This window comes from Macaca mulatta, chromosome 19 (genome assembly GCF_049350105.2).
Source record: "Macaca mulatta isolate MMU2019108-1 chromosome 19, T2T-MMU8v2.0, whole genome shotgun sequence".
Classification (NCBI taxonomy): Eukaryota; Metazoa; Chordata; class Mammalia; order Primates; family Cercopithecidae; genus Macaca; species Macaca mulatta.
The window spans coordinates 52,244,947-52,266,537 of NC_133424.1; the positions used below are offsets into that span (position 1 = coordinate 52,244,947).

General features: G+C 51.1%; 1 protein-coding gene across 2 annotated transcripts; it reads left to right on the forward strand.

Annotated features, from left to right (window-relative positions):
- Positions 1–894: 894 nt before the first annotated feature.
- On the forward strand, positions 895–19,568 carry CYP2F1 (cytochrome P450 family 2 subfamily F member 1). Of its 2 annotated transcripts, none has more exons than XM_077975861.1 (10): positions 895–1,172; positions 2,931–3,112; positions 3,208–3,370; positions 7,934–8,083; positions 12,396–12,556; positions 12,906–13,082; positions 13,668–13,809; positions 15,592–15,779; positions 16,346–16,487; positions 19,100–19,568. In XM_077975861.1, exons 2-10 carry the CDS (start codon positions 2,942–2,944, stop codon positions 19,279–19,281), a joined length of 1,476 nt encoding a protein of 491 aa, XP_077831987.1. In that variant the 5' UTR covers positions 895–1,172; positions 2,931–2,941; the 3' UTR covers positions 19,282–19,568.
- The last annotated feature ends 2,023 nt before the right edge of the window (positions 19,569–21,591 follow it).

Sequence of the window (21,591 nt, forward strand, 5' to 3'; positions counted from 1 at the left end):
GTTCGGGAGGGCAGCAGGAGGGCTGTTTATGAGCCGGTGGTGGGAGAGACTGTCATTCTAGTCTGAGAGCCTGTTTCCCTGTGGCTTCCAGCTCTGTCCTTCTCCTAAACACTCCTTCAACCTCAGCCTGGCTTCAGTCCCACCAAGTGCAGTGTGACTCGTGGAGACATGAGAGACAGACAGAGTGAGAGACCGGCGAGATCAGGAGAGAGTGACTGAGAAGGACTTACAGGGAGATCAGGGAGAGACGCAGAGAGAAGGAGAAAGCCCAGAGAGCAGAAGAAATGAAGACCCAGAATTGAACAATGAGATCACTTGGACATGGGAAGGGGAACATCACACACCGGGGCCTATTGTGGGGAGGGGGGAGGGGGGAGGGATGGTATTGGGAGTTATACCTGATGTAAATGACGAGTTGATGGGTGCTGATGAGTTGATGGGTGCAGCACACCAACATGGCACACGTATACATATGTAACAAACCTGCACATTGTGCACGTGTACCCTAGAACTTAAAGTATAATAAAAAAAAAAAAAAAAAAAAAAGAAATGAAGACCCAGAAACACCGAGGGAGAGACAAATAGAGACACAAAAAGATTGAGAAGCAGAGACTGTAGAGGCAGAAGTAAAGCAAGACATAGCATTTCAAAGACCCATGGCAAGGGACAGGGAACGACAAGAAGAGCTATGCTCTGGAGAGAAACGGACATAGCCAGGGCCACTCGGCCCATCAGTGGCAGAACTTTACTTGAACCCAGAGAAAGAGAACCAAGTGCCCCAAATACAAATGGGACCCAGCCCCCATCCCTGGCCCATCATTTTGCCACAGCCCCACAACTACCCCATTCCCTCTACCCCAAAACCAGGCCCAGGGTCTGAATGGCAAAAAAAAAAAAAAAAAAAAAGCTTTGCCCCATCCCAGGAGGGCCCACCAGGTGTGGCCCCCTTCCACGGCACCTTTCCAGTTTGCGGTGAGCCCTGGGGCCACAGGAAAGGTATGGCAGGATGGTGGGAGGGAATTAAAGTTCACTGTGAGAACAAGAAAAGGGGGGTTAAGGAGGAGGGTGTGGGCAGAAACAACTTAAGAACAACCTCTGCCCACCCGAGCACACCCAGAGCTGCAGAGTACGTGTCTGGAGCGGCCTGGCCAGTGTCTCCTGCAGCTCAGCAGGTAAAGGGCCCCGGTGAGGGATGCAGAGGAGGAGGGAGTGGCTCCCAAGAGAGGCTGGGTCGCCGGCTCCAATCTCTGTCTCTGAGACTGGCTAGGAATCTTCTTTGCTGTCTCCTCTGAGAGCTCTCGCATCCCTGTTCTGAGCACCGAGATTTCTGTACTGGCACTTCACCCAGCGGGCGGCATCTCTCTCTGCAGTGCGACCCCATGGTTGGCAACACTTGATTCTTTGCTGCCACTGTTTCTGCCTGTGCCCGTCCTCTCTGTTTCAGTCTCTCTCTTTCTCTCTCTCTCTCTCTTTTTTTTTTTTGTTTGAGGCTGGAGTGCAGTGGTTCTCTCTCGGCTCATCGCAACTTCCACCTCCCGGGTTCAAGCGATTCTCCTGCTTCAGCCTCCTGAGTAGCTGGGATTACAGGCACCCGCCACCACACCTGACTAATTTTTGTGTTTTTAGTAGAGACGGGGTTTCACCATGTTGGCCAGGCTGGTCTCAAACTCCTGACCTCAGGTGATCCGCCTGCCTCGGCCTCCCAAATGCGAGGATTACAGGCACGAGCCGCCGCGCCCGGTCTCAGTCCCTTTTGATCTGCCCTTTGCAGCCTACCCATGTCTTTGTGTGGCTCTAACATTTCCTGCCTCTCTTATTCTCTCTCTCTCAATCCCTCTCTCTCTCTCTCTCTCTGTCTCTGTCTTTCTCCATCTCTATGTGACTCTGTCTTTGTGTATCTGTTTCTGTCTGTCATTCTCTTGCCCTCAGTCTCTGTGTCTAGCTCTGTCTCTTCCTCTCTCTGTCTCTCTCACCCTTTTTCTCTCCATCCTTCCATGTCCATCTCTGTCTCTCAGTCAGTGTCCATCTCGCTGTCTCTCCATTCAATCTCTCTTGTCTTTCCCCAGCTCTGTGTCTGTCTAGTTCTCTCTTTCTTCCTCTGGTCTATGTCAGCCTCTCTCTTTCTGTGACATGCTCTCTAGCTCTCCCTCTCTCTGTGTTTGTCTGTCTCTGTCCCTGTATGTCTTGATCTCTCTTTATCACTGTCTCTGTATGAGAATCAGTCTCTTGACAGACAGGTGATGATAGATAGATAGACAGATAGATAGATAGATAGATGATAGATAGATAGATAATAGATAGATGATACATAGATAATAGATTATGATACACAGATAGCAGATAGATGATATAGATAGATAATAATAGATCAATGATAACAGATGATAGAAGAATAGATAGATGATTGATAGATGATAGATAGATGATGGATAGATGATAGATAATAGATGAAAGAAAGAAAAGAGAAAGAAAAGAAAGAGAAGAAAGAAACAGAGAAAGAAAGAAGAAAAAAGCAAGCAAGCAAGAAACAAACAAACAAACAAACAAACAGATGAGTGATAGATGATAGATGGCCGACAGGTAGACAGACATCTGTACATATGTAGATTGCTCACTGGTTTTCTGTCTCTCTCATTATCTTTATGCATATCTCTCAACCTCTCTTAGTCTCTGTTCCTCTATCCCTTGTCTCTCTCCATTTCTGTCTCTGTGTTTCTGTCTCATTATCTGTCTGTATGTTGACTATCTCTGCCTCTTTCCTCCTTTCTCCCTCCCTTCCCCAACCCCTGACCTCTCCCGGTCTCCTTCTCTCCATCTGCCTTCATTTCCAGGGCCTAGGGAAGGCAAGTCTCAGGGGAGATCAGGAAAGGGGAGATCCCACTCTCTCCTCAGCGATGTCCTCTCCCACTTTGCCCTCCAGACGCCAGCAGCTGCCTTCACCATGGACAGCATAAGCACAGCCATCTTACTCCTGCTCCTGGCTCTCGTCTGTCTGCTCCTGACCCTAAGCTCAAGAGATAAGCGAAAGCTGCCTCCAGGACCTAGACCCCTCCCACTCCTGGGAAACCTGCTGCTGCTTCGCTCCCAAAACATGCTGACTTCTCTCACTCAGGTGCAAGGCCCTTAGCTTGGGTGACAGTGGAAGGATCAGGAGGAGGGGGCCCATGGCCACAGGAACCCCTGTAACTTCTGTCTTCTTATCCCTAGCTGAGCAAGGAGTATGGCTCTGTGTACACAGTGCACCTGGGGCCCAGGCGGGTGGTGGTCCTCAGCGGGTACCAAGCCGTGAAGGAGGCCCTGGTGGACCAGGGAGAGGAGTTCAGTGGCCGCGGTGACTACCCTGTCTTTTTCAACTTTACCAAGGGCAATGGTAAGCCTCGTCCTTGTCTCCTCTACTCTGGGCCTTTTCCATATTGAGGGAGGGGGTGAGGGTGGAGACTGTCATCTCAATCTTGATACTCAGGGCTGCTGGCATCACTGATGACACCCAATGCAATGCAGTGAGGTAGTGTTGGTCTACAGTGAAGTCCGTCCCACCTTCCCCACCTCCAGATCCCACCACTGTCCTGAATTCCACTCTTGTACCGCTCCCCATCTCCATCCAACCCCAACCCCATTGTCATCCCAACCCCTAGCTCTATCCCAACCACATCATCAACTTTCCAACTCAATCAAGTGGCCCCGGTTCCCACTGACCACCTCAACCCAATCCCAGTCCCCATCAACCTTTCCCCACATCAACCTTTCACCACATCAACCCCACCTTCATCCCTATTCACAACACTGATGGCATCTCAATCCAACCTTCATTCCCATTATGAACCCTATCCCAGTCCCCACTTTAAATTCTATCATCAACCCCATCCTAGTCCCTTTAGTCAAACTGAATTTTTTTTTTTTAATCCAAGACGAGGCTTGCTGTGTCACCCAGGTTGGAGTGAAGTGGCACAATTTCAGCCCACTGCAACCTCCGCCTCCCAGGCTCATGTGATTCTCCTGCCTCAACCTCCTAAGTAGCTGGGACTACAGGTGCACACCACCACACACCTGGCTAATTTTTTGTGTTTTTAGTAGAGATGGGGTTTTGCCATGTTGGCCAGGCTGGTCTCGAACTCCTAACCTCAGGTGATCCACCTACCTCGGCCTCCCAAATTGTTGGGATTACAGGCCTGAGCCACTGCTCCTGGCCCAAACTGAATTCTACTGCTACTTTTCCCCAACCTCAGTCCCATCTCCTAATCCAATTGCCTATTGAAATTTCCAGTTCCCAGTTCTCGCTTTCAATCTTAAACTCACTACCATCACCAAAACAAACTCATCACATATCTACCCAACCCCAAGCTCAAGTTCAGTCCCAATCTATCAATCCTCCTCATCCTACCCAACTCCATCCCCATCACCAGTTTCAAATCCAATTTATCATCAATCTCATAACCCCCTTCATGCCCCACTGTCATTCCCAACCTAACCCAAACTCAACTCCATCTTCAGCCATCCAACGATTCATATCATTCACTCAAAACCTCATCTAGGTCAATATCCTGTCCTTCTAAGGCTTGGAAATCACCCTAGTCTTGTGGTCTTCAAAGTTAATTTATTTAGTTAGTTATTTTTGAGATGGAGTCTCGTTCTGTTGCCCAGGCTGGAGTGCAGTGGCATGATCTCGGCTCACTGCAACCTCCACCTCCCGGGTTCAAATATTCTCCTACCTCAGCCTCCTGAGTAGCTGGGATTACAGGTGTGCACCACTATGCCTGGCTAATTTTTGTATTTTTAGTAGAGACTGGGTTCACCATGTTGGCCAGGCTGGTCTTGAACTCCTGACCTTGTGATCTGCCCTCCTCAGCCTCCCAAAGTGCTGGGATTATAGGCGTGAGCCACTGCGCCCAGCCACAAACTTTGTTTTAAACACAAATCTCTGTTCAAAGGAAGCTATGTGACAAGACCCAATAAATGATGGAAGGAAGGAGGGACCAACAGAAGGAAGGAGGAAGAAAGCAAAAAGGAAAGAAGGAAGGAAGGAGGGGAGGGAGAGAGGGAGGGAAGGAGCGGAGGGAGAGAAGGAGGGAAGGGAGGGAGACAGGGAGGAAGGGACAGGATGGAGAGAAGGACAGAGTGATGGAGGGGTGGAGGGGGAGAGGGAGAGAGGGAGGGAGGAAGAGAGGGAGAGGAGGGAGGGAGGGAGAGGGAGGGAGGAAGGAAGGGAGGGAAGGAGGGAGAGAGGGAGGGAGGGAGAGGGGGAGGTAGGGAGGAAGGGAGGGAGGGAAGGAAGGAAGGGAGAGAGGGAGGAAGGGAGAGAGGGGAGAGAGGGAGGAAGGGAGGGAGGGAAGGAAGGAAGGGAGAGAGGGAGGGAGGGAGGGAGGGGGAGGGAAGGAAGCCATCATGATTGGAAAGGGGATCCTGGAGACCTGCATCCTAGAGGAGACTATTCTCTCCTCACCTCCAAAGAATGCCTAGGGCTCTCCCTGGCTCCTGCATTAGATGGGTCCCAGTTGCCCCAGGATTTGAAATCAGAGAGCTCTGGCACAATATTACAATACTGTGTATTAGGTACACATTCCATCCTTCATGCTCCCTTCCCTGGCTTCATTTGATGACCTTACCTGTCCAGGTGCACCAGATGCAAGCAGGTAGAGACAGGGTGCTTGAGAAAGTCACCTTGCTACTTTTGCACAGAAAACATCTGGAAGGGTACATCGTTTGTTACCAAAAATAGCCACCACCTAGTTATGCAATACACAGCACAGAGGGTAACAGCAGGGTTCTGCCACTCACTGGCTGTGTACCCTTGGACCAGAGGCCTCCCTTCTCTGCCCCTCGGTCGGCTACCATGAGAAAATTATAATAGCATTGACTCCATGTTACAAGGAGTCAATGAGATAATGCATAAAAATTCAGGCAATACCCTATAACCTTTTTTCTCTTCTTTAGTATCTAGTTCTCTGCTAGGTCCAGAGGAACCAGAGATAAACACATCTGAGACTTTATCCTATAGAGGTCCCAGGCCAGTGGAAGACACAGGCATCACCAACCAGATTGTCCATCCCAGAGTGGTCCAGGCTGGGATGGGGGAAGCCTGGGGAGCCATGGAAACCCTAAGGAAGCACTTGGCCCAGCCTAGAAGGGAGGAGGAGCCAGAGAAGGCTTCCTGGAAGAGGGGACCTCTAAGCTGAAACCTAAAGAATGAAGATGAGTATTCAGGAGAATGCAGGGCGTGAAAGCGCTCTGGGAAGGACCAGCCTGTGCAAAAATTGTGGGTCCAGGGAGAGAAGAGATGGGGTCTGTTTTGTTCCTGGATCAATTCCCAGTGTCCTGGTGCTTATTTTTCTTGCCTATCTCTCTTATTCGTGCATTTAACAATCAACAAGCAGGCCGGGCACAGCGGTTCACACCTGTAATCCCAGCACTTTGGGAGGCTGAGGTGAATGGACCACCTGAGGCCAGGAGTTCGGTACCACCCTGGCCAACATGGTGAAACCTCATCTCTATTAAAAATACAAAAATTAGGCCAAGTGCGATGGTTCGCGCCTGTAATCCCAGCAGTTTGGGAGGCCAAGGCAGGTGGATCACAAGGTCAGGAGATCGAGATCATCCTGGTCAACATGGTGAAACCACATCTGTACTAAAAATACCAAAATTAGCTGGGCATGGTGGTGCACGGCTGTAATCCCAACTACTCAGGAGGCAGCATTGGGTAGGAGGCAGGAGAACGGCTTGAACCCACGAGGTGGAGGTTGCAGTGAGCCGAGATTGTACCACTGCACTCGGCCTGGTGACACAGCGAGACTCCATCTCTCTCTCTCTCTCTTTCTCTCTCTCTCTCTTTCTCTGTGTGTGTGTGTGTGTATATATATATATATATAGTGTGTGTGTATATATATATAGTGTGTGTATATATATATAGAAGCAACAGAGCTAGAAAGTGGAGGAGCTAGGACTTAAATATATATACACACACACATTATATATATACACACACATACACACATATATACACACACACATACACACACACACACTATATATATATATATATATATAGTGTGTGTGTGTGTATGTGTGTGTGTAAAAGCTGGGCATGGTGGTGTACACCTGTAATCCCAGCTAGTCAGGAGGCTGAGGCAGGAGAATCACTCGACCCCAGGAGGCAGAGAGTGCAGTGAGCTGAGATGGTGTCACTGCACTCCAACCTGGGTGACAGAGCGAGACTCTGTCCCAAAAATAATAATAATAATCAATAAGCAATCATCAGCACCACCTGTGTGACACCCTCTGCACTGGACAATGCTAAGGACGCAGTGGTGACCAAGACAGGCACCCACTCTGCCTTCACAGTTCTGTGAAGGAGACAGCCCCATCACCAGACAGTAACAGCCCAGAGTGATCAGGTTCTTTTTTTTTTTTTTTTGAGACGGAGTCTTGCTCTGTGCCCCAGGCTGGAGTGCAGTGGCGCGATCTTGGCTCACTGCAAGCTCCGCCTCCCGAGTTTACGCCATTCTCCTGCCTCAGCCTCCCGAGTAGCTGGGACTACAGGCGCCCGCCACCTTGCCCGGCTAATTTTCTTGTATTTTTAGTAGAGACGGGGTTTCACCGTGTTAGCCAGGATGGTCTCGATCTCCTGACCTCGTGATCCGCCCGTCTCGGCGTCCCAAAGTGCTGGGATTACAGGCTTGAGCCACCGCGCCCGGCCAGTGATCAGGTTCTTAATGGGGAAACAGAGGCAGAGTGACAGGACTGTGGTGAGGGAAGCCCATGGTCCTATGGAAGCTTGAAGGAGACCCCTAACTTGGAGGGTCCAGGAGGGCTTACTGGAAGGAGCCAGGGAGATTCCAAACTCCGTCCCTCTCCCAGTGAACACCAGGAAAGGGAACCTGGATGGCAGTGGCCTCAGGATGAGTTCCCGGTTAAGCTGGCCCTCTCCTCTTCTCCCCAGGCATCGCCTTCTCCAATGGGGATCGATGGAAGGTGCTGAGACGGTTCTCTATCCAGATTCTACGGAATTTCGGGATGGGGAAGAGAAGCATCGAGGAGCGGATCCTAGAGGAGGGCAGCTTCCTGCTGGCAGAGCTGCGGAAAACTGAAGGTCGGGAATTTTTTTTTTTTTTTCCAAATAGGCTGGAGTGCAGTGGCACAATCTTGGCTCACTGCAGCCTTGACCTCCTGGGCTCAAACCATCCTCCCACTTCAACCTCTCAAATAGCTGGTACTTCAGGTGTGCTCCACCACACCCAGCTTATTTTAAAATTTTTTGTAGAGACAGGGTCTCACTATGTTGCCCAGGCCAGTCTCAAACTCCTGTGGTCAAATGATCCTCTTGCCTCAGCCTCCCAAAGTGCTGGAACTACAGGTGTGCACCACTATGCCTGGCCAGGCCTTTGAATCCAGTCCATCCTCATAACTCACATCCATTCTATGTTTTTCTTTTTTTTTTTTTTTTTTGAGATGGAGTTTCACTCTGTTGCCCAGGCTGGAGTGCAGTGGTGTGATCTCAGCTCATTGCAACCTCTGCCTCCCAGGTTCAAGCGATTCTCTTGCCTCGGCCTCCCAGGTAGCTGGGATTTCAGGTGCCTGCCGCCACACCTGGCTAATTTTTGTATTTTTAGTAGAGATGGGAGTTTTGCCATGTTGGCCAGGGTCATCTTGAACTCCTGACCTCAGGTGATACACCTGCCTTGGCCTCCCAAAGTGTTGGGATTACAGGCGTGAGCCACCGCGCCCTGCCCTCTCTGTGGTGTTCTGAGCCCAGCTGCTGTCACTGTGGTGGATGATGATGATGACATTCTTGGGAACACACCCTGTGTGTGGATCTGTGCTAAGCACATTTTCACACATAAGCCCCTAAGCCTCAGAACAATCCATTTTGCAGAGGAGGAAATGGAGACAGAGAGATTAAGCAACTAGCTTGAAGCAACAGAGCTAGAAAGTGGAGGAGCTAGGACTTAAATTTATGTCTGACACCCAAGTCCAGTCCACACCCGAATGCCCATTTATTGAGCACTTACTGGATACCAGGCATTATGCTAAAGTCTTAACATGTGTGAACCCGTTTCACCCTCCAGTAATCCTAGGAAGTGGGTGTTGTTACAGGGGAGGGAACCGAGGCCCAGAAAGGTTATATCACATGCCCAAGAAGTGGCAGAGCTGGGATATTTATATCCAGGTTAAAACTGCTTACCCATGGGGAAAAAAAAAGTTAATAAAAATATTCAGGCCAGGTACGGTGGCTCACACCTGTAATCCCAACACTTTGGGAGGCCAAGGCAGGAGGATTGCTTGAGCCCAGGAGTTTGAGAGCAGCCTGGGCAACAAAGTGAGACCCTGGTCTCTATAAAAACTTAAAAATTAGCTGGGCACAGTGGCATGCGCCTGTCGTCCCAGCAACATGGGAGGCTGAGGTAGGAGGATTACTTGAGCCCGGGAGGTTAAGGCTGCAGTGAGCTATGATCGTGCCACTGCACTCCAGCCTGGGTGACACAGCAAGACTCCATCCAAAAAAAAAAAAAAAAAAAAAATCAACATTGACATGATGCCTACATATGCCAACACTGTTCCAGCACTTTGTGTAAACTGCCTTCTTGAAAAAAATCACCCAAATCTAGGAAGTAGGTCCTATTATCAGCCCCATTTTACAGAAGAGGAAATTGAGGCAAAGAATGCTAAACAGCCCTCTTCGCTGATCTCCAAATCATTCTGCTTTTGGGCAAAAAATAATAATAATGTGGGCCAGTCATGGTGACTCACGCCTGTAATCCCAGCACTTTAAGAAGCCAAGGCAGGAGGATCACGTGAAGCCAGGAGTTCAAGACCAGCCTGCACAACATAGTGAGACCTCATTCTACAAAAACTTTTAAGATTAGCCAGGTATACAGCCAGGCACAGTGGCTCACGCCTGTAATCCCAGCACTTTGGGAGACCAAGCCAGGTGGATCACGAGGTCAAGAGATTGAAACCATCCTGGCCAACATGGTGAAACCCTGTCTCTACTAAAAATACAAAAATTAGCCAGGTGTGGTGGCGGGTGCCTGTGGTCCCAGTAACTCAGGAGGCTGAGGCAGGAGAATCACTTGAACCCTGGAGATGGAGGTTGCAGTGAGCTGACATCATGCCACTGCACTCCAACCTGAGGACAGAGTGAGATGCTGTCTCAAAAAAAAAAAAAATTAGCCAGGTGTATGCACCTGTAGTCCTAGCTGCTTGGAAGGCTGAGGCAGGAGGATCGTTTGAGCCCAGGAGTTGGAGGCTGCTGAGGCTATGATTGTGCCACAACACTCTAGCCTAGGTGACAAAGCAAGGCCCTGTCTCTTAAAAAATAATAATAATAACAATAATGTGGCAAGTGATACTGAAGGGGTTAAATGATGTGCTGTAAGTGAAATAATAATAACTGTCTGTATTAGTTTCTTATTGCTATTGTAATGGATGACAGCAAACTGAGCAGCTTAAAACAATGCAAATTTAGTCTGTCATGGTTCTAGAGGTCCAAATTCTAAAGTGGGTTAGTAGGGCTGCTTTCCTTTGAAAATCTTTAGGGGAAAATTCATTTCTTCCTTTCTTTCTCGTTTTTTTTTTTTTTGTTTTTTTTGTTTTTTTTTTTTTTTTTGCCAGGATCTCACTCTGGCACCCAGGCTGCAGTGCAGTGGCATGGTCTGGGCTCACTGCAGCCTCGACCTCCTGAGCTCAACTGATTCTCCCACCTTAGCTTCCCAAGTAGCTGGGAATACAGGCATGTGCCACCACATTCAGCTCATTCTTTTTAATCTTTTGTAGAGAGGGAGTCTTGCTATGTTGCCCAGGCTAGTCTCAAACTCCTGGGCTCAAGCAATCCTCCTACTTCAGCCTCCCAATATATTCTGGGATTACAGGTGTGAGCCACCGCACCCAGCCTACGTTACCATTTCTTACTCGGTCCCTCCTGCCTCCCTCTAAAAAGGATCCCAGTGATTACATTAGGCCCAGCCAGATAGTCTAGAGCAAACTTCTTGTCTCAGAATCCTCAACTTAATCCCACCTGCAAAGTCCTTTTTACCACGTAAGGGAACGAATTCACAGGTTGTAAGCATAAGGACATGGACATCTTTGGGGCCCATCACAGCCTGCCATGACACCGTGATCTGTGACAGCCTCGCACTGGGTCAGGCCCTTCACTGACTCCCAGTCACACACTCACTGACTCCTTATAGCAGCCCCATGATGAGAGAAGTGCCATCAGACCCATTTTACAGGTGAGAAAACTGAGGCTCAGAGAAAGGAAGTCAGTTTGCCCAAGTCACACCAAGACTAAGAGGCCAAAGAGGATTCAAACCGCATCCATCTAACTCCAGATCTGGTTTTCTGGGCTGTGCTATTGTGTCCTGGGTGCTGTGCTGAAATGTGTCGTTTTGCCTGGACATGGTGGCTCACGCCTATAATCCTAGCACTTTGGGAAACCGAGGTGGGCAGATCACTTGAGGTCAGGAGTTCAAGATCAGCCTGGCCAACATGCAGAAACCCCTTCTCTACCAAAAATACAAAAAAAAATTAGCCGGGTGTGATCTCAGCAACTTGGGAGGCTGAGGTAGGAGAATTGCTTGAACCCGGGAGGCAGAGGTTGCAGTGAGCCGAGATCGTGCCACTGCACTCCAGCGTGGGCGACGGAGCCAGACTTCGTCTCAAAAAAAAAGAAAGAAATGTGCTGTTTGGTATTCACTATGGTCTGTTCAGCTGTTGGACGGCCAGATGCTAGGTGTTGTGTTATTTCTGGGTGAGATTGTAGAGTTGTCAGGCGCTGCATGTGGTTTTGCGTTGTGTCATCTGCTGGCTGCCAATGTTGTTGCGTTGCTGCATAGTGTGGCCTTTGTTCTGCTGCCTTGATTGTACGTGTTGTGATGTCACATCGTGTGTTCGGTGCTGTCTGCTGGGTTGTTGTGTACTAGTGTGTGTTGTGTGGCAGGATTATGGAGCTGTATGCTGGCATTATGTGTTGGTGTGTGGTTACCGTGTCTTGGGATGTTTCCGGGCTGGTTGTTAGGTCACCGAGTGTCCTGTGTTAGCATCTACTGTGATCCTATTTGCTGGGTGTTCTGTTGCCCTGTGTTGTTGTGTTCCGTGATGCCTGATGATTGCCTTGTGCTATGTTGCGTGTTGTGTGTTGTGTTGCCAAGAATAGCCGGTTCTGTGGTGGGTATTGTTGCTGTCGATGTGCTGCAGGAGGTTGTGGGTTCTGTGCTGTCTGTGGCATTGACACATGCTTTTGGGGTGTTGTTAAGCAGCATGTTGTGACCATGTGCCTGTGCTCTGCACCGCAAGACACGTTGCCATGGTTGAGTCGGATGTTGTGCAAATTAATGGTGTTGCTGCATGAGGTCTGGTGTGCTGCACATCGCGTCTTCCTGATCCATTCCATTCCCCACCCTCAGGCGAGCCCTTTGACCCCACGTTTGTGCTGAGTCGCTCAGTGTCCAACATTATCTGTTCCGTGCTCTTCGGCAGCCGCTTCGACTACGATGATGAGCGTCTGCTCACCGTTATCCGCCTTATCAATGACAACTTCCAAATCATGAGCAGCCCCTGGGGCGAGGTCAGCCAACTGAGTCCAGCAGGAACGGGGTGTGGGGTCCGCAGGACCTAGGAATGGAGAGGAAACAGTGGGCGGGGAAAGGGCTGCGAATGGCCCTCCCAGGGCCCGCCCCTCCCATCTGACCCCACCCAGAGTTACACGGCCACGCCCCCTCCCCTCCCATGAGCATTTATGGTCGCCATTCCCTCCTTCCCACTCCCCCTCAGCCCCAACCCCAACCCCAACCCCGGACTCTCCAGAACCTGGCTACCTTTGGAGACCCAGTCCCTGCCTACCTAATCCACACAGACCCCGTTCTCGCCTGAACACACTTCGTCCTCCTCCAAAACCCTCCCACTCTGGTCCGCAGTTGTACAACATCTTCCCGAGCCTCCTGGACTGGGTGCCCGGGCCGCACCAACGCATCTTCCAGAACTTCAAGCGCCTGAGAGACCTCATCGCCCACAGCGTCCACGACCACCAGGCCTCTCTAGACCCCAGATCTCCCCGGGACTTCATCGACTGCTTCCTCACCAAGATGGCAGAGGTAATCCCTACCTGGAAATCCCACCTCTAGTCTGACCTGAAATTCTCCTGCTGCCCCTGCCTCAAACCCACAGGGACCCCAGATGGGGCAGGGTTGGGGGACCTTCTCCCTGGAGAAGCTGAAGCATCTGGCCCAGCTGGGCTGGAGCCAGGAGCCACTCACAGCCACAGCCAATTTACAGCTCATTAAGAAGTCATCAAAGGCTGTGGGGCAGGCACAGTTGCTCACGCTTATAATCCCAGCACTTTGGGAGGCCAAGACAGGAGGATTGCTTGAGTCCAGGAGTTCGAGACCAGCCTGGGCATTATAGTAAGACCCAGTCTCTACAATACGTACATACATACATAAACCATATTAAAAAAAAAAAAAAAGAAACAAGAAGTCATTCAAGCTCTATCCAAGAAGTTAATTGTAGGCCCTGCAGCTGAGATTTTCCCAGCCCTGCCCTGCTGCGTTCCCCAGCTCTCCTAGGGAAAGAAAGTTAAACCCAGCTGGGACTGAATGGGCCCCCAGCAGCAGTCGTACTGGTCTAGAGGGAAGGTGTCTCCATCCCTAGCTCACATCCCCACCTCTCTACCCCGACAGGAGAAGGAGGACCCACTGAGCCACTTCCACATGGATACCCTGCTGATGACCACACATAACCTGCTCTTTGGCGGCACTGAGACGGTGGGCACCACGCTGCGCCAAGCCTTCCTGGCACTCATGAAGTACCCGAAAGTTCAAGGTGAGGCCCACCCACACAGCAGCGCGGAGGTGCCCATGTGTTCCAGCCTCACCCCAGAGCAGGGAGCCACAGCCCCGCCTCTAGCCCCGCCTCCCAGGTCTGAGATAGCCTCCTGCTGACCCCAGGAGTCCACAGCCAAACCCACAAACCCACACGGAGGCCGATCCCACCCACATGGCCCACGAGGTCCACGCAGCCTGCCCGAATCCTGACCCAGATCCCACCCGCTTAGTTGTTTTTGTTTTTGTTTTGGTTTTGTTTTTTGGAGACAGAGTCTTGCTCTGTCACCCAGGCTGGAGTGCAGTGGTGTGATCTCAGTCGGCTCACTGCAACCTCTGCCTCCCAAGTTCAAGGGATTCTCCTGCCTCAGCCTCCCAAGTAGCTGGGATTACAGGTGCACATCACCACATCCAGCTAATTTTTGTATTTTCAGTAGAGACAGGGTTTCACCAAGTTGGCCAGGCTGGTCTCGAACTCCTGGCCTCAAGTGATCCACTCGCCTCAGCCTCCCAAAGTGCTGGGATTACAGGCGTGAGCCATTGCACCCAGCTCTGCTTAGTTTTTTGTTTGTTTTTTGAGAGAGTCACTCTGTCGCCCAGGCTGGAGTACAATGGTGCAATCACAGCTCACTGCAGCCCCTTGGGCTCAAGAGATCTTCCCACCTCAGCCTTATCAATAGCTGGGAGTACAGGTGTGCACCACCACACTCAATATACTCAGCTAACTTTTTATTTTTTGTACAGACAGGGTCTTGCTGTGTTGCCCTGGCGGGTCTCCAACTCCTGGGCTCAAGCAATCCTCTCACCTCAGCCTCCCAAAGTGCTGGGGTTACAGGTGTGAGCCACCACTCCCTCCTGCACCCGCTTAGTCTTGCTTTGTGCGGACTGTGTCCACCACTGCATAGATCCACCTTCGGCTTCAGAGCCCAGCTAACAGTCCTCCCAGAGCCCTGCCCCAGAGCCCCAGCCACAGGCCCGCGGGGGAACCCAACCTCTCCCACACAGCCTGGCCCACACACACAGCTCTGTCTGCTACTCCAGCTCCTCAAGCCCCATCTCTGGGTGTATCCCCTGCTCTGCCCCAGATCTCCAGCCCTCCCTCACAGCTCACCCACTCCATGCACCATCCAGCCAGTAGGGTCCGGAAACTGCTCCTGAAATCCCATCAGGTCCTGGATTCCAGGCCTCCCTGAAATCCCGCCCACACAACTCAAGGCCCAGGCCCTTGCACAAGCCAAGCTTTGGCGCTCACTGACCCACTTCCTCCCAGGCCCTAGCTAATTCTTTTTTTTTTTTTTTTAATTTATTTTTATTTTGTTTATTTATTTATTTATTTATTTTTTGAGACGGAGTCTCGCTCTGTCACCCAGGCTGGAGTGCAGTGGTCGGATCTTGGCTCACTGCAAGCTCCGCCTCCCGGGTTTACGCCATTCTCCTGCCTCAGCCTCCCGAGTAGCTGGGACTACAGGCGCCGCCACCTCGCGCGGCTAGTTTTTTTTGTATTTTTTAGTAGAAACGGGGTATCACCATGTTGCCCAGGATGGTCTCAAACTCCTAGGCTCAAACGATCCGTCCGCCTCGGCCTCCTAAGTGCTGGGATTACACATGTGAGTCACCGCGCCCGGCTAGCTCTAGCTAATTCTCACATGTGCCGCAGCAGTGGCGCCGTGCCATGGGAGACTTTGACTAGACCCCTCCCTACACACGCACACACCTCTTCCCAGCCTGGTTGCCCTGTCACGCCCACTGACACCCTCGACTCCGCTTCCCCCTCCGCCTACAGCCCGCGTGCAGAAGGAGATCGACCTCGTGGTGGGACGCACGCGGTTGCCGACGCTGGAGGACCGCGCGGCCATGCCTTACACAGATGCTGTGATCCACGAGGTGCAGCGCTTTGCAGACATCATCCCCATGAACTTGCCGCACCGCGTCATTCGGGACACGGCCTTTCGCGGCTTCCTGATACCCAAGGTGCGCTAGGCCTGGCAAACCTAAGAGGAGGCATCGCAGGCTCTTACAACTCGCAAGGAGTATCCCAGGCACTAGCAATCAACATCCCAGGCCTTAGCAACTGGCATCCCAAGCCCTAGCTACAGACATCTCAGACCCTTAAATCCCGAAGCTGGGGCCTTTCCCAGGACCCCATCTCATATCATAGTGGACTAGACCCATGACAAATCCCGTTCCTAGAAACCCTCCCTGGAAGCCCTGGGGTCTGGAACTTCATCTTGAGGATCCCCTGTGCCTAAACGCTACTCTCAGGGCCCCCTCCTTTTTCCCAGAAACCCCATATCTGCTCCCACAAAGGGTGGGGGTTTCCCACATCCCGGCCAAAGTCCCCAATAACACAGCATATAGCACCGATCACTTGGAACCCTAGACACCCACACATTTTTCCTTGGCCCCTGATTGAGTCCTATACCCCACCCACCCACCCCTTATCAAGTCCCCGGGACACCCAGCCCGATAAAATGGAAACTAGTTTGGGAGCCTCCCAGCCCTCCTACACTGCTAACTCCACCTCCTCACCCACACAGGGCACCGATATCATCACCCTCCTTAACACCGTCCACTACGACCCCAGCCAGTTCCTGACACCCCAGGAGTTCAACCCTGAGCATTTTTTGGATGCCAATCAGTCCTTCAAGAAGAGCCCAGCCTTTATGCCCTTCTCAGCTGGTGAGGGCAGGAAGCAGAGTCTTTCTGGCCCAATTTCTACCTACATTCCTCATCCTAATTCCACCTGCCAAATCCTCTCACTCCTTCCTTCCACCCAGTCTCAGCTTTGGATGTACAGAGACATTCATTCCTCCTCTCAACTCTGCGCCTATAGGCAAGTAGTGACTAAAATCCTCATGAAGCGAGGTGGGGAAGTTGATTAATAATTTAACTTGGGACTGGGCACGGTGGCTCACACCTGTAACCCCAGCACTTTGGGAGGCTGAGGTGGGCGGATCACCTGAGGTCAGGAGTTCGAGACCAGCCTGACCAATATGGTGAAACCCCATCTCTACTTAAAATACAAAAATTAGCCGGATGTGGTGACGGGATCCTGCAGTCCCAGCTACTCAGGAGGCTGAGACAGGAAAATCGCTTAAACCCAGGAGGCGGAGGTTGCAGTAAGCCGAGACTGCACCATTGTACTCCAGCCTAGGTGACAGAGTGAGACTCTGTCTCAAAAAAAAAAAAAAAAAAAAAAAAAAGATAATAATTTAACAGCCAGGAGTGGTTGCTCACACCTGTAATCCCAGCACTTTGGGAGATCTAGGCGGGCAGGTCACCTGAGGTCGGGAGTTCAAGATTACCCTGACCAACATGATGAAACCCTGTCTCTACTAAAAATACAAAATTAGCCAGGAATGGTGGCACATGCCTGTAATCCCAGCTACTCTGGAGGCTGAGGCAGGAGGATCACTTGAACCCGGGAGGCGGAGGTTGCAGTGGGCCGAGATCGCGCCATTGCACTCCAGCCTGGGCAACAAGAGCAAAACTCCATCTCAAAATATAAATAAATAATAATTATGATAATTATTATTTAACTTGGGCCAGGCGCATTGGCTCACACCTGTAATCCCAGCACTTCAGGAGGCTGAGGCAGGAGGATCGCCTGAGGCCAGGAATTCAAGACCAGCCTGGACAACATAGCAAGATCCTTTCTCTACTAAAATTTTAAAATTACCTGGGTATGGTGGCAGGCATCTGTGGTCCCAGATACTTGGGAGGCTGAGGTGGGATTATCGCTTGAGCTCAGGAGGTTGAGGTTACACTGAGTATGATCACACCACTGTACTCTAGTCCGGGCAACAGAGTGAGATTCTTTCTCTAAAATGAAAAATACTGACTAGCCAAAAATAAAAAATATGTGAAATTTTTTTTTTTTTTTTTTTTTTTTGAGACGGAGTCTCACGCTGTTGCCCAGGCTGGAGTGCAGTGGCGCGATCTCGGCTCACTGCAAGCTCCGCCTCCTGGGTTCACGCCATTCTCCTGCCTCAGCCTCCTGAGTAGCTAGGACTACAGGCACCCGCCACCGCGCCCGGCTAATTTTTTGTATTTTTAGTAGAGACGGAGTTTCACTGTGGTCTCGATCTCCTGACCTTGTGATCCGCCCGCCTCGGCCTCCCAAAGTGCTGGGATTACAGGCTTGAGCCACCGCGCCCGGCCGAAATTTTTAAAAGAAAATAATAATAATAATTGAACTTGGGAGAGGTCATTGTCTACCTTTCCATTGGGTGGCGCAGTTGAGGTGGTTCTAGGGTGTTTTGTCTTGTTTTGTTTTGTTTTGTTTTGTTTTTGGCTTTCCTCATTACCCTGCTGAAAATACTTACCTCTTTACTCAGTGGCAGGAAAAGAAAAAACAAAAAACTGGCGTAATAATAGGCAACTTACCATGTTGCCTACTGTGCATCAAGTGCTGGCTGTACAAGAGCCCAGCTAAGAGCTTATGTTTTCCTCTGGGAATGTGCAGCCCAGATTCCAGCAGGATTTGCATCCCATCTGTCACCCCCTAGCTGTGTTGCCTTGGGTATGTTACTTCACTTCTCTGTGCCTCAATGTCCACATCTATAAAATGGAGATATACTAAGGCCTGCCTCTTGGAGTTGTTAGAATTAATGGTGATCTAACGCTTAGAGTAGTGCATGGCCCATGGTAAGCTACTTATAACCTCACTGCTTTCCCTGTGTTTACCATTCACTGCAGCTTCATGAGGCACTATTACTATCCCTCCTTTTATTTTTCTTTCTGAGACAGGGTCTTGCTGTCATCCAGGCTGGAGGGCAGTGGCATGATCACGGCTCACTGCAGCCTTGATCTCCTGGGCTCAAGTGATCCTCTCACCTCAGCCTCCCAAGCAGCTGGGACTGCACGCATGTGCCACCTTGCACATTTTTAAAAAAATATTTTTGTAGAGATGGGATCTTGCTGTGTTGCCCAGACTGCTCTCAAACTCCTGGGCTCAAGAGATCCTCTTCCCTTGCCCTCCGAAAGTGCTGGGATTACAGGCCTAAGCCAGCACACCCAGCCTTCATATCCCCGTTTTAAATAACCAGAAAGTGTGGTTTGTCCAGGATCACAAAACTAGTAGTGACAGGGCCGGGATTCGAACCCAAGCAGCCCAGGTCATTCCACTCCACAGTTTAAAGCATCTTTCCCAGATCTACAGATAGGTGAGAATCTGTGACGTCCCCAGTGGTGGTCTTCCTTTCCTCTTATGTTTTCCTCTGGGAATGTGGGGTTGCAGCCTCTCACTTCATCTTATCTCACCGCCGCTCCCCACCCTGCCACCCCCGCAGGGCGCCGTCTGTGCCTGGGCGAGTCGCTGGCGCGCATGGAGCTCTTTCTGTACCTCACCGCCATCCTGCAGAGCTTCTCGCTGCAGCCGCTGGGTGCACCCGAGGACATCGACCTGACCCCGCTCAGCTCAGGTCTCGGCAATTTGCCTCGGCCTTTCCAGCTGTGCCTGTGCCCGCGCTAACACCCCAGCCCTTCCGGATTCGCCTGTGAGCAATGAGGCCCGCCCATGCGGGTTGCTCCTTCTTGGTCCACGGTCTGCCTTTGTCCCTCTGGCAGTCACGCTGTCTTCCCTGCACGCTGTGCCTGCCGCGTGCCCATCCCCCATCCCTCCAATCTGTACCCGGTCTGCAGGGCAGAGGCAGATGTGGGGAAGGGGCATGTCTTTTTGTATCCACAGAGCTTGTTCTATGGCACGCCCTTTTCTGGGCTTTTTGTATCATTTCTTAGTACATTTGTAATAGATTCAAACCAGTCTTGGCTGAATTAAAGGGAGGATGACAGTCATTTAGGATGGGAGAAGGGAGCTGGCTGCAGAGAGGGAGACACTGGCTAGTTCTGCCCTCACCTTTGGGGTGACTAGGGTGGGAGAAAATGTATACTGGAGACCGGCTTGAAGGTAAAGACTGTGAGGACCTGAAGTCAGAGAGGCGGAGAAACCAAGACAGAGAAAAAAGACAGCAGGGCCAGCCGAGGTGGCTCACACCTGTAATCCCAGCACTTTGGGAGGCCGAGGCGGGAGGATCACTTGAACCCAGGAGTTTGAGATCAGCCTGGGCAACAGAGTGAGACCTGATTCTATAAAACTTCAAAAAGTGGGGCAGGAGGATTGCTTGAGCCTGGGAGGTCGAGGCTGCAATGGGCTATCATTGTGCCACTGCATTGCCACCTGGGCGACGGGAGTGATACAGGAGTGAGAAGAAGAAGAAAAGGAGAATGAGGAGGAGGAAGAGGAGGAAGGAGGAGAGGAAGGAGGGGGAGGAGGGGAAGAGGAAGAAGAAGGAGATGAAGAAGAAGGAGGAGGAGGAAGAGGAGGGGGAGGAGGAGGGGGAGGAGAAGAAATTTTTTTTGTATTTTTAGTAGAGACAGGGTTTCACTATGTTGGCCAGGCTGGTCTTGAACTCTTGGCCTCAGGTGATCCACCCGCCTCAGCTTCCCAAAGCACTGGGATTACAGGCATAAGCCACTGCACCCAGCTGATAATTTTTTTTAGAGGCAGTTTCACTATGTCTCCCAGACTGGTCTCAAACTGCTGGCCTCAAGTGATCCTCCAGCCTCAGCCTCCCAAAGTCTGGACAACCTGTGTACACCACCATGCCCTACTCAGACACTGTACTTCTAACTGCTGCCTTTTAATTCACAAGTCAGAGACCCAGAAAGAAAGAGGAAGACACCATTAAATACAAAGAAAAGCAGAGAAACACAGACACTAAGAAATAGGAGGCAGGGGGAATCGAGAGAGAGAGAGAATGGAAAGAAACAGAGAAATGACCAGAGAAAGACAGATGAGCAATGACAGTGGGAGTTCCGAGGACTGAGGCTCCTCTCCCTCAATCCCCGCCCCCCACCTTTTTTTTTTTTTTTTTTTTTTTGGACAGTCTTGCTCTGTTGCCCAGGCTGGAGTGCAGTGGCATGATGTAAGCTCACTGCAACCTCCACCTCCAGGGCTCAAATGATTCTCATGCCTCAGCCTCCCGAGTAGCTGGGATTATGGGCACGCACCACTATGCCTGGCTAATTTTTGTATTTTTAGTAGAGACGGGGTTTCACCATGTTGGCCAGGCTTGTCTCGAATTACTGGCCTCAAGTGATCTGCCCATCTCAGCCTCCCAAAGTGCTGGGATTACATGCGTGAACCACTGCACTCGGCCCTCCCACCCTCTCACTGAAATTCTCTGAAATTCTCCCCTTTGGGGTGGGGATAGCTACCCCAGGCATGTACCCTCCCAACCTGATACCCAACCTAATACCCTAACCCTAACATCCTGCTGGCAGTGGCTGTTCTCGCTGGGCAGGCGTCCCAAAGCACATCGAGCCAGATTCAGGCAGAGTGGAACTGGCCCCTCAGCCATCAGTGGAGGTGGCCTGGGAGGCCCTACCCTGAACGGGGTCTCCCCAAGGCGATGCAGAAACTGGGACACGCTCTGCTGAGCATGGGGCTGGCTGGAGTGAGGCTTGTAGGTGGTCCCCACGTGGGGATTAAGATGTCAGGTCTTTAATCCCCATGCTGTTCCCATCACAGGCTGACCAGGGTCGGTCCCAGGGCCCAGCCAGGGACACAGAGGTGGGAGAAGAGAGGGAGAAATAGACTCAGAGGTCCTGAGAAAGACAGGCAGAGAGAGATGATGGAGAAAAACACGTGGAGACCCTGAAAAGAGATGGAGAGGAAGAGGAAGAGACAGATAACGCAGGGATGGCAGAGAGATCCTGGAAAACAGAAAGCGGGAGGAGAAAGAGAGCCACTGAGAAAAGGCGAAGACAGCGATGTCCAGAG